At 35.3% G+C, this 14,308-nt stretch overlaps 1 protein-coding gene across 1 annotated transcript; it reads right to left on the bottom strand.

Annotated features, from left to right (window-relative positions):
* Nucleotides 1-431: 431 nt before the first annotated feature.
* LOC123693562 (protein expanded) lies at nt 432-13,255 on the bottom strand. The gene is made up of 4 exons (XM_045638723.1): nt 13,084-13,255; nt 4,793-5,044; nt 4,294-4,373; nt 432-4,196 (listed from the first exon to the last, which is right to left on the bottom strand). Exons 2-4 carry the CDS (start codon nt 5,013-5,015, stop codon nt 717-719), a joined length of 3,783 nt encoding a protein of 1,260 aa, XP_045494679.1. The 5' UTR covers nt 5,016-5,044; nt 13,084-13,255; the 3' UTR covers nt 432-716.
* Nucleotides 13,256-14,308: the final 1,053 nt, after the last annotated feature.

The raw sequence follows: 14,308 nt of genomic DNA, 5'->3' as shown, positions 1-14,308 counted from the left end.
TGTGACACGAGATTTATATATATTAAGATTTAAAACATTAGGCATGTCTAAAATCAACGGTTTTACTAATTATTTTGAGAATCATTTACATTCCTAACGCGAAGGAAAAAATATGCTATAATTACAATTATAATTATAAAGCATCTTACAGATATGTTGAGAATTCACAAATTGACTTCAAACAAATATGATATAAAGTCGGAAAAATAAAATAAAATTTAAATTAATTTTAAATAATTGAAATATTTCTATATTATTCGCATCTTCTCTGATAAAAAGAAATACAATGCTTACTTTTTCAATTTTAGTATTGAACATAACCATACCATAACATTATCCTAATTATATTTATTTCAGGTGTGATGTACTTTCCCTATTATTAAAATTATTTAAAAATACACGTAGTTCGAAACGGCTTTCATTATTTCAATATTAATATTCAGAAAAGTTTTTATTTTTATTTTATAGTTAGAATATTTAATATGTATGCTTATGACCTTTATTTACGAGTTACTTGAATTCCCTTATGTGTAGGTACATTTTTTAAGCCATAAAGTTTTTACAGAGAATTGCGATCGCGTTTATGGAAATGCATGGATTTCAGTCTTTATTGTTAAGATGACAACTAATGAATAAGAAAGAAAAGAGCATAGCACTGGAAGGATTCACAAAAACTAATTTGGCTGCAAATGTAAATTGCATCTAATGTGTTAATGTCATGAACTAGGTTGACTTTTTTTACTCTTAATAACACTCGGATGCATAACGTATGTGTTAGACATAGCTCTTGGAGTATGACTTTCAGTGCCAGGTAATGCTGGAAGTTTATCTGTTGGATTTCGGACCAATATTCTTTTTTGCGAACCTGTTACTACTTTTCTTGCATTAATGTCTGATTTATTCCTTAAATCTATATTGTCGGTGGTGTTTTGATTTAACTTTGCACATTTACGATCACTTTCACAGTCACTTACTGTTTGTTTTAATTTTGGAGCACCAAATGCTTTTGTCTGTTTTAATAACGATCGATCATTGCACAAAGCAGCTATAAGCGGCAAGTCCAAGTTCTTGCTTTTTTCCCTAAGAATTTTTATATCTAGATCACAATTAGAAGAGTCTTTCACTTTATTAACACCAATGTCACTGTTAAAGTTACTGCTAAAACTAGAATTAGGGAGTTTTATTTCCTTTAAGTGAGATGGAATTTTCTTCTTATGCTCGTAAGGCGGCGGTGGAGGAGGCGGCATTCGTCTCGATTTCAAAGGCGGTGGGTCTTTTATAATGAGCATATTTTCGTGTGATTTAGTTCGATTGAAACTCGTGGATTCCATAATGCGAGTCGGTATTGGAGGTCTATCCAAGTTTATGGAATGACTGCTTGTAGAATTGCGGCTCGTCATAGAGTACCAACTAGTGCGCGTACCTGGGATTTGAACATAGGAATCTGATAAATTTTGTATGGACCCGTAAGTGGAAGAGCATGATAATGAAGTGGAAAGAAAGGGTGTACTTCTGTAATGCAAAGCACTCTTGTGCATGTTTGATATTCGAGATTCAGTAAGTTTGTGGTCGAGGTAGTTTTGCTGCGAAACAGAAGGGTCTTGAAGTGGGTAGTAAACATAATCCACGTCACTATAAAGCTGTTGATGGAACATAGGATTGTGTGGAGGAGGTGGTGGCGGCAGCCGGGTGACAGGCGGTGGTGGGGGTAATCTTGCGTGTCGCGGAGGAGGTGGTGGCGGAGGTAATTTCATCATTGCTACAAGAACATTAGAATCTATATTTGGTGACAGTTCTCTGGAGGGTGACAAGTTGCTTGTTAAGCCTTGGGCTAACTTTGATCGCTCGGCTCTTCGACTTGATGCTTGGTGTCGTTTGGATTTTTGAAATCTGTGTTCTAATACCATAGGACTAGCAAATGTACGTTCTCCTGAGGCATTCACTTCTCCCGCTTCTGCTTTTAGAATTGTTATCATAGGTTTGGAAGTAACTACTCTTGCTGGAACTTCTTCTTTTTCCACCACTTTCGCAGTAGTGGCACTAGCGATGCCAGGATATGCTGGTGGAGGTTTTGATGGCACAGTTGAACAAGAAGAAAGAGTTTTGTGATTATATTCATATGGTGGTGGAGGTTTATCAGGATATCTGGGTAACATTGTGCTATTTTCATCTAAATCTAAAATATTTGGTAAAGACAAATGTAGGCCTTTTCTGCTATCAAGCCTTGTGGGTGGTGTGGGAGGTCGATCAAAAAAGGAGTTGTTGAGATAACTTTCGTCTACGGGTGGGGCACCCGTAGATTCTTCTTGATTTTGATGATAACTTTCGCCTGTAAATGGTATGGGAAGCCTAACGTAATCGGAAACTGAATCGAAAGTGTCGCTTACTGATTGAGTTTTTGGATATACTCCGCGGCCAACGATCAAATCACTCAATTCACTTGCACTAAGCAAGTTATGTTTATTATCTGTTGGATCACTTCCATCCCCGTGAAAGGAAGCGGCACTTAGGTTGGAATTTGTTCGTTCTCGAAAAACATTCTCTTGGTCTTCAATTTGATTTTGATTACAGAATGGTGGCATTCCATCAATACAATCCGAACTTGTGTTGGATAAATTAGTTCTATCCGATTTATGCTTAAGTATCGATGATACGCTATCGAAATCCGCTAAATCATTATCTTTAGCTGTCTTGTACCTTTCATAATGTGATCCGCTGTAGTCCGTACGACTACCTTGAGACAGAGAATACGTCTTTGACCGTGCAGTAAGTTCAGAACTTCCCATTGTATAAACACCGCTTGTCTCACTAGAAGCAGCTAAAGTAACTGCTTGGCCCAGACCATCATATAGAGCTGAAGCCGTATCTTGTGTGTATTCGATATCAATTCCAACTGTGCTGTTATCGCTTAGCATGGAATTTTGCGCTGTGTGGCTATAACCTAATTCTAAACTACTTCCATTAGACGCTCTGCTAAGTGTACTCAAACCAGCACGAGCCATTATTACGGTACTACAAGATGATGAACATTGAGATCCTGTACATTTTATTTTGTTAGAAACAGGGCTATCAGATAGGGCCTCACTTGTAGTTTGGTCAGGTATAGATATAGTGTCCTCAAATTGACTTGCAGAATCTTGATCTGACGAAATATCATTTTTGGAAACTTTTTCGCCATCTTCTTTACTTTTCTTACGCAATTTAGGTTTTTGTACTTGTAGCGTAGATGTCTTATTTGAGGACTTATTTTCGTTAGAAATATTACGAATTAAATATGAATTAGAGCAATCTAATAAATGAGCAAATGCCAAACTTTCTGTTGACGGTGCTGGAGGCGAATCTATCATTATTTCTAATTCATCTTCTGATTGGACCCTGTCGCTCACAATTCCTGATGTCGTGTTTGAGCTTGTAGATGATATGAGTGATATTCTTTGCTCACTTTTGTTTTTATTGGATTGTAAGCTAAATGATTTTGAATAACCAAAACACGTCTTGCGTTCTTCTTCCTCCTTTCGTAAAATTTCATTCAATTTCGGAGATATTTTCATTGAGAACTGGTGAGTTTCTTTACATAGAGCAAACAGGTATTTACATTTTTCTTCACTTGAAGAATATAATGTTATCTTTCCTTCTTCAGTTCGAATCTCAAACTTTTTTCGATCAAAACTCAATTTCCCAATAGAACTCCATATAAAATTCGATGTTGGACCATTGTCTGGCAAAATTTTTATACCTTTTGCCGTAACTAAGAGCCACACAGTTCCAGGTTCAGTTTCTGACTTTGAATGCTTTAGTCGATATCTATGTGAATTAATTGTATCGGGAAGCAGACAAACTTCTCTAATAAATCTGGTTTCTGCGTCAATTTTGTTCAAGCCCCGATGTTCACGATGGCACGCCCGCACGGCGGCCGACACCCAGTCGCCCGTTAAAGAAGGCGGCGCGTAATCTTCTATTTTAAAGTATTCTCTGTTTTCATAAGATTCCTCGTCGCCATAGTCTGCTTGTAATGCTAGCCCGATTAAGAGTAAAAGTATTTCAACTGGTAGAGTATCTCTCGACCGAATATTCTGAAGGAGTTGTAGATAATATAAATGACGACCAACATCGTCATGCAAAAGTAGCGGACTCTCCACGTGAAATTGTACGACTAGATGAAGTTCGAGAAGTGGCTTTCCATTGGCGTCTAAACCCTGCAAAAAATAATACAACGTAAATTAGAATAAAAATTTGTAAATCAATTAGATGCTTTGCTTAGAATATGATTTTCATATTTAAAGGAGGGCTTACGTGGGTATGAGATGATCTCCAGCTCTTTGGTGCATATTTAGATAATTTACTATCCAAATCAACGAATAAGAACTCCCCATCTGGAAATAAATAAGTATTTAATTAAACATACAAATGGAAATATTCTCCTATTCATGGAGGTACTTTTAATAATATATCGACTGATTCCTTTAACAATGTTATTATTTTCATATTCATTTCTTCTATGTATCATATTAAGCGCGACGTGAGTATATAATGAGTTAATGATTGCGATAGAATCATAGATGTACAAATATAGCCTGTTTATTACTCAACATCATTTATGTATGATATGAATTAGCTCTTTGGAATGTCGTTCTTGTGAGCTTTGACGTCAAATATGAATATGATATATTTTTTAGTGATTATTTAAATTTTTTGTGTGTATTTGTTCATGACGTGTGTAGATTTAAATCACACTTCGAAACTTTATAATTTGAGTTGAGAGTTGATTGTTTGAAATCATAATTATACTCACTTTGTAAAATAGCCAATCCAAAGAGTTCTGTATCGGTCATGCCTTGGAGTTGCGCGTGGGCGTTTGCTAAAGCTTTCAGTTCCTTGACTCTTGCCTTTGCCTCTACTACAAAGTGGATGGGTTGCGGTTGGCCGGGCATCCGCAGGGATAGGAGGCGTGCGCCTGCGCCGAGCGCGCGCGTCTCCCCGCCCAACGGCCCGCGAACCGAACACAGAGCACGCATGTCGCATCTCGATACTCCTATTACACTCCCTGGAACAATATTTACAATTTTATTTTTTGAATTGTCTATTATCTGTTTCTAAGATTATATCATACTCGTTCAAGCTTCAATGTAATCCATGAATAATTTAAGTGAAACTTGTTTATCGGGGTTGGAAAAAAATTTAGTGTAACATTTTTTCGTTACGCGTGACATTTTTCCGTTACGCGCCATCTTTTTCTTATCCCTACCACGTCGCGCGTCAACGTAAGTATTTCTGTAAAGTTGCATATACAAGTAAATTATTTTTTGAAAAATAAGGTCATAAAGAAGTTTCACTTCTTACCGCTTACGTGTGTACACTAGAAAACGCACTTTTTTTTAAATAGGTAGGTACTAGGTACTAAAAATGAAAATAGATAATATTACTTTTGAAATTACGGATGTTGGAAAAGCATCAATTCAACATGATACCTAGGTAATTGGTAATGTAAAATAGCTTAAAAACTTTATGTAGGTACCTATAGGTAGGTACCAATCTAGTTGTTCGGTTTGGTTCCGCCTGGGTTATAACGAGATAAAACCAAATAATAGCCTTTAGTCTATACAACTCAGGAATAATGTTGCTTTCTAAGAATTTTCAGAATCAGTTTCATAGTAGGTACTTTTTGAGATAACCGATAACAAACATACTTACAATCGATCATGTCTTCCTTCTTTATAATATAAGTGGTACATCTCAAATTCACTAAAGAAATTAATACCAGCTTATACCTATTATGTCGTCATTACTCGCTTAATGCTCTAAGTTACTCGCACCGAAATATTTACAAAGTTACGAGTGCTTAAATTAAAATAGAAAAGTGATGGCGCCATCGGTCGTGAATAGAAATTTTACGTCGCTCTAAATTTTGTTGACCTAAGTTGACCTAAGCCATGTCCGTGCAAAGTTATAACCATTAACCATCATAATTCAAATTATGTTTATATGATTTATTAGAGATTGGAATTCCTAACACGGCGACGATTCAAAGTGGAACGATGTATCCGAAAGATTTTTCAACATTTTTTTATTATATTTTAGAAATACTAAAGTAGGTATCTATACCTAGCTGTGAATAAAAAAAAAGATCTAAAAGATACGTGTCGCATCTAGTACCTAGGTAGGTATTAACTTAAAATATAAGCAAGTTTGCAGTAAAAAATAAATCGTTAACATTATTCAAGTAAAAATGTCTCATGTACGTAGCTAATGCATAATAATCCTCAAATTTTATAAGCTTGAATGGTTAATAATAATTTGTAAACTAGTAGGGATCATCTATCTATCCACCAAAAGGTGCACTGAGCGGTTCGGATAGGAATGTCCGGATCTTTAACATCTGTGCATTCCTTTGCACACTTTTTTTGTACATAAAAATTCACTTTTTGCTACCTGCAGCTTTTGGTGTTCGCATTGTTAACTTGCATCTTATTATTTCTTTTTTAAATTATTCCCCATCTGCAGAACATCTTTAGCATTCAGTTTAATATTGGTCAAAATCTGGTTTTAAATTGATAGATCTGGTTTAAAAAAATATACCTAGTATAATTTAAAACTTGATTTGCATCAGTTCCGAATAAGGCGTTATTTTGTTTACATCTTTTATCTGCTCTTTATACCTACGTGTACCGACGTCATGCAATTTTACGATTTAAGATTGACAGTTGTGTTTTTTATTTGCTGTTATTTCAATTTGATATTAATTTAATAATCATGCCATGTTTTTTGTTTTGTTACTCTCGCGTGCAAGTGAAATAATGCCAAGATAAAATTTTAATATTTTAAACTTTGAATAATGAATAGAAATAGTTTTGTAGAGCGTTAGTTTCGTCGGCTACGACAAACAATATTCGACTCTATCAAGAGCAAAAGCAACAAAATGTTGCGCTATCTTGAACTCGTATACTTAAGTATTATAAAACGTTTCTCGGAATGTAGCACCACAAGATCGGTTCGAAAAAACTAGATGCGAATAAATTTCATCGCATCCGGTACCTCTGCGGCTCCTCAGCACTTGATAGCCATAAGAACATGTTTTTTGTTTTAGTAAATGCGCGATAGTTTGTGATGGCGGTCAGGCGTAGCGGGGCAGGGGCCGACCGGTCGGGCCGGGCCGGTGCGGGCGGCGCGGGGCGGCGGGGAGGCGCGGCCGGGGCGCTACGTAAGCGCGGTAGCAGCGGACGGCGACGCGAGGAATGCGGACGACCTTCAGATGCCGAGCGCCCCTCCCCCTACGCCAGCCGCATCTTGCGTCCTCGCATACCTATGGTCGTCGTTGCCTCCACTTTTCGACATCTCGCCACCACTTTTGACACTCGCACGTTGTTATGATATAATGGAATTTTTAAGAATTACGGTCGTGCTTGGGTTCCAAGTACGTTCTTGTTTGTGCAACGACTCAACAATGAAAGCCTGTATGTTAATTATTGTACAGTCTCAACAATAAAGTACCACCACGTACAATATGTTAATGAATCAAAGGCAATGAAGTAGTATAAGTAGACAATTTTCTTCAGGTAGACTGTGTGACTTAGAAAGTTACTTTACTATACGTACATAGATACCTAGAGCATGCACCCGGGTTTACCCGGTTCCGAAAAACCCGGGTAAACCCGGGTTTTTTGATGATCTTGAGAACCGGGTCTGAATAGTATGAAACCCGGTTCTCCCGGTTCCGACCAAAATATTAAAATATTATGTATTATTTATACTTTGCTGCATTATTTTAACAAATTTATTATATCTGGCAACGTCAGACTCACGTGCATCGCGAATTTTCGTGCCACGCATCAAGCGAGGCTCTGATTGGTTGTCTAACCTTAGATGCTATAAGTTTCCTACCGGTGTTTTACCAAAAAAAAATTAGGCTTTGAAAATGACAAAAATTAGGCTACCTACTGAAATATTTTTATTAGATTTGTCGTGAATTTGAAAAGCTGTTGATTTTACTGTTTCATATAATGATCCAGTCATGTTTTGTTTTTGGTATCAAGCTGAAATTTATATCGAATACTCGAAGTCTTCGGTCCCTTGATGCTGTGAAAAAGTCAAACTCACAAGCCAACGCATCAAAAGATATAGCCGTAAATGCTGAAAATATTCGCAAATTTCTTCATTCCTAAACCTAGGGTACTTCTCATGAACACAGAGCTTTTAAATTTGGTAAAAGTAACGTCTTATAACACAGGTACCTAAAGGAAAATTTTAAAGTTACAACATTGTAAAAAATAGGTTTGTTCGGAGCCCTCGGAGCGCGAGTCCGACTCGTACTTGGCCGGTTTTTTGCTTTAAAGTTTGCAGTTAATGAATAAGGTTTAAGTTTATATGTGATATTATGATAATAAGACTGATAAATCAAGAGAATTGAAATGTATTTAAAGTTTGTTTCTTTATTAATTTAACTAATAAAATAAGACGAAAAGGCCCATCAGGTACTTTTACAGTTACTTTTATTTAGTTTCGTATTTTTTCCGAGGTATTATAAAAGAACCGGGTAACCCGGTTCTACCCGGTTCTGAGCTCGATTTGGAACCGGGTTTCAGAAACTTGGAACCGGACTCGGTTCTGCATGCCCTATAGATATACCTAACTAAAAAAAACAAACTACGTACGCGAATGCTCAATCGCATTCATATAACCTACTAAAAATGATTAATAAGTCCTAAATGGATAGATCTTATATTACTAATTGAACTATTCTCAGGGACTTATGTTGTAAGTTCATGTTGATAGAGCCTTTTTTTATATAGTGAGCATGTTGATAGAGCCTACCATTTTTATGCCTCAGGAAACATAATGTATGTCCTTAGTGGTTAACGTAGGTAAGAGAAAGAAAAAATATAGGCAGGCTGAATAGGCTTATAGGTATTAATATCTTATTTGAACCTATAAGCCCAGAATTTCCTCGAAGACGTCAATACGTTTTGCAGCTATGTATATCTATGTAGTGACTAATATTAATAATTATTAAACACGTTACCTATCAAAGTTTATATTCCAGGAAGCATTGGACGAATGATTGGCCATGTAAAATACATAACAGTAAAGTGAGCATGTGAGATATAAAATTTAACAGAGTCACGGTGGTTGCGATTGCAATATGTAAATAATTTTATTTCTCAGCATTGCTACGCCATTGAATGTTTTTTTTATTGCTAATTACTGCCAAAGATTCAGGCTAGTATCAGCATAAGGATCAGGCTAGTATCAATAACATTTTAGACAATCTGAATGAACTTGAAGCATTCACGACTCTATCTGTGTGTAGAGTAGGTAATACAGACACAAATAGGAATGTATGTAGGTATTATAATAGTTACTTTCCGTGAAAAGTTTCTGGTATCTTTTAGATCTCTTACAAGTTATACAATGCCAAAACACAATGGGGTTAAAGATATAGCACGTAACTGTAGTAGGCGTTAAAATTGAATAGACAGATAGCTACAGACAGATAAACGACCTGTGCATATAAAACGATGCTATTACAGTTGAGAAATAGTTGCTATTTACAGAAGAGCCAGTATTATCTTGTGATATTGAATTTTTATTTAATTTTCTAAATAAAATAAAAGTAGGTACATTTTAAAGTTTCTATCCATCCTTTTGTAGGTAGAGATTCAGTTGGTATAAAATTAGCTATTATTTTAAACATTATTTATTTATTCAATTTATAACAACAGTCTAGTCGGTGTCGTGTGAAAATTATTTAAAAATGATGCATAATTCTATTGTTTATGAATTACATTGTCGAGCTACCGACTTTGCGTGTGGCGTCAATAATTCTTTAATTGCCAAGTCGTGAGATATAAAATTCATATAGGTACATAACATACTTAGACAATTTTATTTCAATGTAGGTATTATAAGCTTCTTACCCGCGATTTCGTTTGAAAAATACCATGGTCACTGATTTTTTTACTTACCTAATTACCACACTACATTACATTACCTACATTTTTTTAATATTATTTCTATTCTGCTCCTACATTTTACACCTAGGTAAAAGGTACACTCTACAATTAGTAAATGTAAAAATGTTACACTGTTCAGTCAATTGACCAGACTAACATCCAAGCAAATAGGTAGCACAATAATGGGATTACGTATTTTGTAAACCTGTTGCCTACGTAGGTATATTGTAAAACAAACAGTTTTAAATTCTAATCTGCGTCACGAATTCAAATTATCTTATTCCGCTAACAACGACTATCACATGAACATCCAAATATGTTTATAAACAATTTTTGGTTTAAACTTTAAACAAAATTTCCCAAAAAATTGGAAGTTTATTCGTAGGCATGCGTGAGTAGGTGCGAGAGCCTATTAGATTATGCCATTGTCACACCATTCACCAATATTTGTGCTGGGCTATTATCCAACAGTTAATTTCCCAACTACCTACTTAAGTACATAAAACCATTTATATTCATAGTGCACTTTATATTGTTTCGCTGTAATCGTTAACGCACGTAAAACGTCACACTTACGAGTTACGTCAATAAGTATGGCCTTTTATCACTTTCTAAGCTCAAAACATACTCGTTGTACGCAATTCATTAGACAAAAGCAAAATTTGATCTTAACCGTAACATTATACGCTATTTCTATTCAGTTTATTACTTAGGTTTATTATTTTATTGTTTTAGTTTTTAAAACTTTCTACAATACCTACATGACTGTTAAATGTTAATAGAACAGAAACATAAGGATATTTCTGCAGCCACTTCCTACAGATTTCCATGAATGGAGCATCCGGATAATTTTGTCGTAACAACATAACGTCTGTATTTATTTTATTGTAGTCGTGTTTTCTTTTTTTTTATTACTCAACTTACGTCTGTCATTATTTATCCCTTGGTAGGTATGCTCTAAAGTCTAACCTTGGTCTAACCAGACATCCATATTAAGTATGCCCAAGTATGCCGCTAAAATTAAAAAAGACAATAATACCTAGAATGTTTTTTTTTATACATAGACCGTACCTTCTTTGACGGGAAAGAATGATGTTGGATGGGGTCAAAAAACGAAAGTAAAGTTAGGAACGAGAGACAGTAAGTAAGTAGTAGTTAGGTACCTTTGTAATGATTAGATCGAATTAGATGAAAGTTGTTTTCTTTTACGTTCTACGTTCTAATAAGGTAGGTACGCAAGTGAATGTGTGATTATAAATTTGCTATGGTCTATGCTTAATTTTGTGCTTGTTAATATTATTTCGTATACCATATTATGTAACTTACGGTGCCCCGAGTGAGCATTAGGATATTGATGACCAAAAATTATCAATTTATCGACCACCAGTCGGTACTTTGGTCGTAATGTGGAAAGATGACTTATGTGATATTATTTTTTTTGTTATTAAATTTTGATATTTTTCGATTTCCGTTTATTATTAAGTTCGTAATATCATATTATACGGGTAAAGGGTTTGCATCATCGTTCTATAAAATTATAAGATTTATTATGAGAAGTTCTTCCATAAAACATTTGAAACCTTATTCAGAACAAATGATTACCTAGACATATAAAACACAATTTAGTAGAGCAATATCACTTGAATATTTGCGTTACATCAGTAAATAAGATAAATGTCGTCTGTTTTAATAACAAACATATTATTATACATATACCTAGGTATTAGGTATATTTGTACTAAGTACTGTCTTTTCTCAAATTTGCTTTATGGGATCATTCAGTACAGATAGGTATTATGCCTTAGGTATTCACATTACCATGATGTACATAATCGTACCTATTGTACCTACCTAATTCCTGTAAATTTTATGACTATCCAATATCCATGCTTATTACCGATAATGCTATTGTGTATGTGTTACTTTTACGCAATAAGTCTGCTGTTGGTTTTATTTACTCGAAGCGCTATCGGAGGAATGCGGTCGCGGCCATAGTCTGTTTATGAGTTAATGAATCATTTTTTTATCAATCACTAAACCAATGTTGACACTTGACACTACCTTTTTTTGAATAAATAATCAACTCTTATAGGGTTTTGAGCGGTAAGGTTCATGTGGGTTCATACTACTGCTTCAATTATGCTAGGTAGAGACATAGAGTCATAAAGGTTGTGAGGGATTTTAATACATCCTAGTTGTATATTTCAAAATGTGATTAGCTCACAAGGATGATCAATTCTTACTTGTAATTTTTTTTTACTTGGGTAGATTAGCTATTACAATTAATATGAAGAAAGGAGCTAAAAGCTTGATTTAATTTCACTTAAACAAATCTCTCCGAACTCAATTCATATTTAACTAGGTAGGTATAATTAGTAAACTAATTATTGATCATTATTTGTTATATTTTGTGGAATAGGTCTCAAAATATCGGAAAAGCTGTTAAAACTTAGGAATTTTACGGTATTTTATACAATTAACATAACTCCAATTAAACTTAAAATTAAAGAGTTAAGTCATTATGATTGAATTTCTTTCTTAATTGGTGTAATTTAGATAGAGCCTAATGTTTATTTCATTTATAGTGATTAGGAAGGTACCTACGTGAAATTGATATTCTAATAAACGTAAAATGGTTTTACTACGCGTTCTTTATCGAATTTATTATGACGTCACAAAATCATTAAATATTACTAGGTATAAGAACATCATATTGTATAGGTATAGGTACCTACTAGTTTCTATTGAATAATGCATGATGTCATTTCGTTTAAAGTTTAAAAACTTTAATGTTGGTACTAACTAAGTATACCTAATTAATATCTTTTAATCTAGAGTGACTTACTTTCCAGCCTTTTCTTTCGTATATTAGTTTGTAAATACAAACCCATAAGAGGTCAGGCTGACCTCTTGTCCTCCTAACTATTGTGATAACTTGATAGACAATATTTATTTTTTGAAAATATAATAGATTATAATAGTAGATTCTTAGTAGTTTGAAGAAGGGCGCGCAGGCGCAGGGTCACCGGCCGCAGTGCGGGCGCGGAATTCGAGCTATGTGTATGAAATGAAAGTGGCCGCATCGTGAAAGCGCGCGCATCCGCAGCGGTAGCAAGAGGACGTCCACAACACTCACCATCAATAAACAAATCCAATGTTATAACTCGCTATGGCACTTTATTCTGCAGTAAAACTCATCCATAGGCACATCACTGAACACTACGCGCGATTGTACGGTAATTTCGGAGCGCATCAACAGTGCGCATAGTCTATAAGCGCGTAGAATCGACTGAGCGAAGTGAGGAGGGCGCGTGGGTAGGCAAAGGCATGAAGGCACGCGCGGGGCGCGCCTCGGCTTCGGCTTGGTGGAATGCGGCAAGATAGTGGCGCGCGGATACCGGCGAGATACGACTTACGAAGTTACGAGGCCCGCTGTAGGCTGGAGCACGAAGCCTCCGTAGATCGCGCCGCGCCGCCGCGCCGTGGCGGCGACGCGCGTGGGGAATGCGCGCTCGAACTCACTCTATTCAAATCATGCTAATATCTAGGTCCATGGTGAACGCGTAAAATTTTATACACGGTTAGAAATGTTTCAAATCTACACTGCATATCAGTGACAATAAAGCTATGGATATGTTTCTTTAGTACCTACATAGGTATATGAATTATTTATCTATTTCTTAAAAATATGCAACTTCGCCCCGAACACGTAGGTAGTTAGGTTGTGTCGGGAAAAAATAAAATAAATAAAATTTCTTCTATATTGACAAAAGAAATGATAAACTTTGAAATCCTATTGAAGTCTCTGACTCCCAAACTAGGTAAAAACTAAAAACCTGTATGGCAGGGGTCATAATAACACAATAATGCATATATAATAGTTACCTACTACCTAGGTAAAGAAGAAAGACGTAGAGCGTCCATTGCTAAAATAATATTTAAAATACCTAGATAGTTGCGGTTGTTTTTGAGTTGTATTGTAATATACAAACAAGTGATAACTGCGTTAAAAACAACCGACTTCAAACTTGCACTTGCAAAATTTACAAATACCTACAGACAAAAATGCTTATAAAATAAAAACTACTGGGCCTATCCGAATAAAATTTTTATGGGACCAATTCGACACCATCCCGCATCGAACAAAATCACGTAAATCGGTTCAGAAACCTCGGAGTAATCGGTGTACATACATAAAAAAAAAAAAAATATACCGGCCGAATTGATAACCTCCTCCTTTTTTTGAAGTCGGTTAACAAACAAAATAGGTACCTAATATGTTCTTAAATACTTAATAATAACCTAGTTATAAGTTAGTAAATAGTAACTATAAAATTATCGAAGTTATAGTACTAATAGGA

The sequence above is a fragment of the Colias croceus genome, chromosome 8 (assembly GCF_905220415.1).
Source record: "Colias croceus chromosome 8, ilColCroc2.1".
Classification (NCBI taxonomy): Eukaryota; Metazoa; Arthropoda; class Insecta; order Lepidoptera; family Pieridae; genus Colias; species Colias croceus.
The sequence above is the reverse complement of the archived record's forward strand: the minus strand, read 5'-3'. Positions and strand labels throughout refer to the sequence as shown.

Excerpts from the sequence above, each read along its gene's own strand:
- LOC123693562 (XM_045638723.1), bottom strand. The coding sequence starts at position 5,015 with ATGCGTGCTCTGTGTTCGGTTCGCGGGCCGTTGGGCGGGGAGACGCGC. Across the intron at positions 4,374-4,792 it reads TGGATTGGCTATTTTACAAA|ATGGGGAGTTCTTATTCGTT; the intron begins GTGAGTATAATT and ends ATTTATTTCCAG. Across the intron at positions 4,197-4,293 it reads GGAGATCATCTCATACCCAC|GGTTTAGACGCCAATGGAAA; the intron begins GTAAGCCCTCCT and ends TATTTTTTGCAG.